This window comes from Triplophysa rosa, unplaced genomic scaffold (assembly GCF_024868665.1).
Source record: "Triplophysa rosa unplaced genomic scaffold, Trosa_1v2 scaffold2_ERROPOS18016585+, whole genome shotgun sequence".
NCBI classification, from domain to species: domain Eukaryota; kingdom Metazoa; phylum Chordata; class Actinopteri; order Cypriniformes; family Nemacheilidae; genus Triplophysa; species Triplophysa rosa.
In genome coordinates this window covers 51,255-54,645 of record NW_026634320.1, presented here as the reverse complement: position 1 = coordinate 54,645, position 3,391 = coordinate 51,255, and the positions used below count along the sequence as shown (strand labels likewise).

The following is a 3,391-nucleotide window of genomic DNA, read 5'->3' as shown; positions in this document are numbered from 1 at the left end:
CCACTGTAGCAAGTTCGTAAATACACACAGGAAGGAAGAGGCTGGAATCGGGGATCAGCTACCACTGGCAGGTAAGTTTATTAACACAATGTCCTTTCTAGCGCTCTCTGCGCTTCTTTCGCATAAACACACAGTAATCACTGTTAAGTCCCGCTGCAGACTTCGCTGAACCACGCCCCCTCTGCCACATACCCCCACCGCCTGACTCAGGCCGGGGAGCCATCCGACCTGCAGCCCCCCCCCCCCTTGCCTGGAGAGGAAGTCGGCCATCTGTGCACCTGGCCTGTGGATCACCTTGAACTTGAAAGGTTGTAGAGCGAGATACCAACGGGTGATCCGCGCGTTGGTATCTTTCATGCGGTGGAGCCACTGGAGGGGAGCATGGTCCGAACAGAGGGTTCCCGCCCCAGGAGGTAATATCTGAGGGTGAGGACAGCCCACCTGATGGCCAAACATTCTTTTTCTATGGTGCTGTACCTAGCTTCCCTCTTCGAGAGCTTGCGGCTAAGGTACAGCACTGGCCGTTCCTCACCCTCCACCACCTGGGACAGGACTGCACCCAGCCCTCTGTCCGACGCGTCGGTCTGCAGAATAAAAGGGAGAGAAAAGTTAGGAGAGTGTAGGAGCGGCCTGCCGCACAGAGCAGCCTTCACTTGGGTAAAGGCCTGCTGGCACCGCTCCGTCCACTGGAACGGATCTGGCGCTTCCTTTTTAGTGAGATCAGTCAGCGGGTTGGTGAGCTCCGAATATTTAGGTGCAAACCGTCTATAATATCCCGCCAACCCCAGGAACTGTCTCACCTCCTTTTTGGTCTTAGGCCTCGGGCAGGCTGCAATCGCTGCAGTCTTATTAATTTGGGGACGCACCCGCCTGTGACCTAAGTGGAAGCCCAGATACTTGACCTCCACCCGCCCAATCGCACACGTCTTCGGATTAGCCGTGAGCCCGGCCTCCCTCAGCAACCTCAGGACCGCTTTCAGATGCTCCATATGCCGCTGCCAATCGTTGCTATGGATAATAATATCATCAAGATAGGCAGCGGCATACGTCGCATGGGGTCGGAGGATACGGTCCATGAGATGCTGGAAGGTGGCCGGAGATCCAAACAATCCGAACGGAAGAGTCACGAATTGGTGTAATCCGAACTGCGTGGTGAAGGCTGTTTTTTCTTTGGATACTGGTGATAGGGGGATCTGCCAGTACCCTTTTGTTAAGTCCAGTGTCGAATAAAAATGAGCAGAGCCCAGCCGGTCCAACAATTCGTTGACCCGTGGCATTGGGTAAGCGTCGAATTTCGACACTGCATTGACTTTGCGCTAGTCCACGCAGAACCTAACCGAGCCGTCGGTTTTGGGTACCAAAACTATCGGGCTCACCCAGTCGCTGCTGGACTCTTCTATTACCCCCAAATCTAACATTGCCTCTAATTCTGCCTGAACCACCTTTTTCTTGTGTTCAGGTAAGCGGTAGGGTCTACTACGCACCACTACCCCAGGTTCGGTTTCGATATGGTGCTGTATAAGATCGGCCAGGAAGGGGAGAAAACACGTCGGCAAATTCCGCTTGCAGGTGGGCCAGGTCAGTGAGCTGTGAGGGTGAGAGGTGGTCTCCCCCCGGGGCCAGGGCAAGTGATTGCGTTTTAGCATTTGCCTCTGGCCCGAGATCCTCCTCTGCGGACACCACCGTCGCCAGCATCACTGCCTCCTCCTCGCTCCATTTTTTCAGGAGGTTGAGGTGGTATATTTGACGTGCACCGGACGACCTCATAATCGAGTCCGGACGACCTCATAATCGAGATCGCCAACTTGCCGTGTGATCTCGAAGGGTCCTTGCCACTTTGCAAGTAATTTGGAGTAGGATGTCGGGAGCAATACAAGCACTTTCTCTCCCGGCGTGAACTTTCTCAGGTTGGAAGCCCGGTTATACAGACGGCTTTGCTTGTCCTGGGCCTGTAGCAAATTCTCCAAGGATAGCCGCCCCAGTGTATGGAGTTTTGCTCTCAGGTCCAGGACATACTGAATTTCATTCTTACTCGGAGACGGCCCGTCCTCCCACGTTTCCTTGAGGACGTCTAGAACCCCTCGGGGTTGACGCCCATAAAGAAGCTCGAAGGGGGGAAACCCCGTGGAGGCTTGGGGACCTCTCGTACCGTGAATAAGAGGGGCTCCAACCACTTATCCCAATTCTTGGCGTCCTCGTGAACGAACTTACGAATCATGGTTTTTAACGTGCGATTAAACCGTTCCACCAGCCCGTCCGTCTGTGGGTATAAGACGCTGGTTATGAATCGATTTAATGCCCAGTAATTCGTATAGTTCGCGTAGCGTACGTGACATGAACGCCATGCCTTGGTCATTGGACATTCCCGTCAAGACGCGCACCACCTGCGCACGTTGTCGTGAATGCCCAGCCAAAAGAATCGGGCCATGAGGCGACTTAGTGTATTGCCCTGTCCTAAATGTCCTGCCATCGGATTATTATGTGCCGCCTGGAAAAGCATTTCCCGACGGCTCTTTGGAATCAACAACTGGGTTATATCTTCCTTTGTCTGAGTGTCTTGGGTCACTCGATATAACCGATTATTTCTTATAGCAAAATAAGGGTAGGAGAGGGGGCGTGTGGGCTGAACCGTCAGCGTCGCATCCTGGGCCTGCTCCAGGGGGAAGTCATCGCGATCCGAGAGGATTAGCCTCTCAATTTCGCGTGCTTCCCCAGAGTCAGGCCCCGACGGATCCGGTTCCGTACTGCCCGCGTGCACGCAACCTCCCCTACCTTGCTTCTTCTTCCCCCAAGAGACATCCGCACAAAGTAGCCCCAGTAATTTGGTAATTTGGTATGGTCGGCCGGTTTCCGCCAACCCCAACGACCGAAATCGCTGGCGGTGTTGCTCAGGGCTCCGGCCGACCCGCTGCAGGATGGCTTTCTTCAGCTTAGCATACACCAGGAGATTCTCCAGGGGCAGTTGTTGCGCCGCCACCTGTGCTTCGCCGGAGAGCAGGGGAAGCAGCCGTAGGGCCCTCTGATCCCTCTGCCATTCACTGGTCTCGGCCGCCTGCTCATAGAGATCCAGGAGACCCCCGTCTGAACCTCCCGGTGCATCCAGCTCCGGAACATCTCGTGGTCCTCTTGCTGGGCCCGGAGGACTATCCTGGTCCTCCCGCAGCTGCAGAAGGGCCCGATGTTGTTCTTGGTGGAGGACCGCGAGTGATGAAATCACTTCCGCAAACGGCGAGCTTGACGGATTTGGCCCACTGGCCGCGGCACTCCTGCTTCCTTCCTTCTCCCGGGTTTCGGCACCACTGTAGCAAGTTCGTAAATACACACAGGAAGGAAGAGGCTGGAATCGGGGATCAGCTACCACTGGCAGGTAAGTTTATTAACACAATGTCCT

At 55.0% G+C, this 3,391-nt stretch overlaps 1 protein-coding gene across 1 annotated transcript; it reads right to left on the bottom strand.

Moving 5' to 3' along the window:
- Window positions 1-653: 653 nt before the first annotated feature.
- LOC130550384 (uncharacterized) lies at window positions 654-989 on the bottom strand (the record flags this gene model as incomplete). The annotated part of the gene is made up of 1 exon (XM_057327837.1): window positions 654-989. A coding segment is annotated over exon 1 (336 nt), but the record flags the coding sequence as incomplete, so codon positions are not given.
- Between the last annotated feature and the right edge of the window lie 2,402 nt (window positions 990-3,391).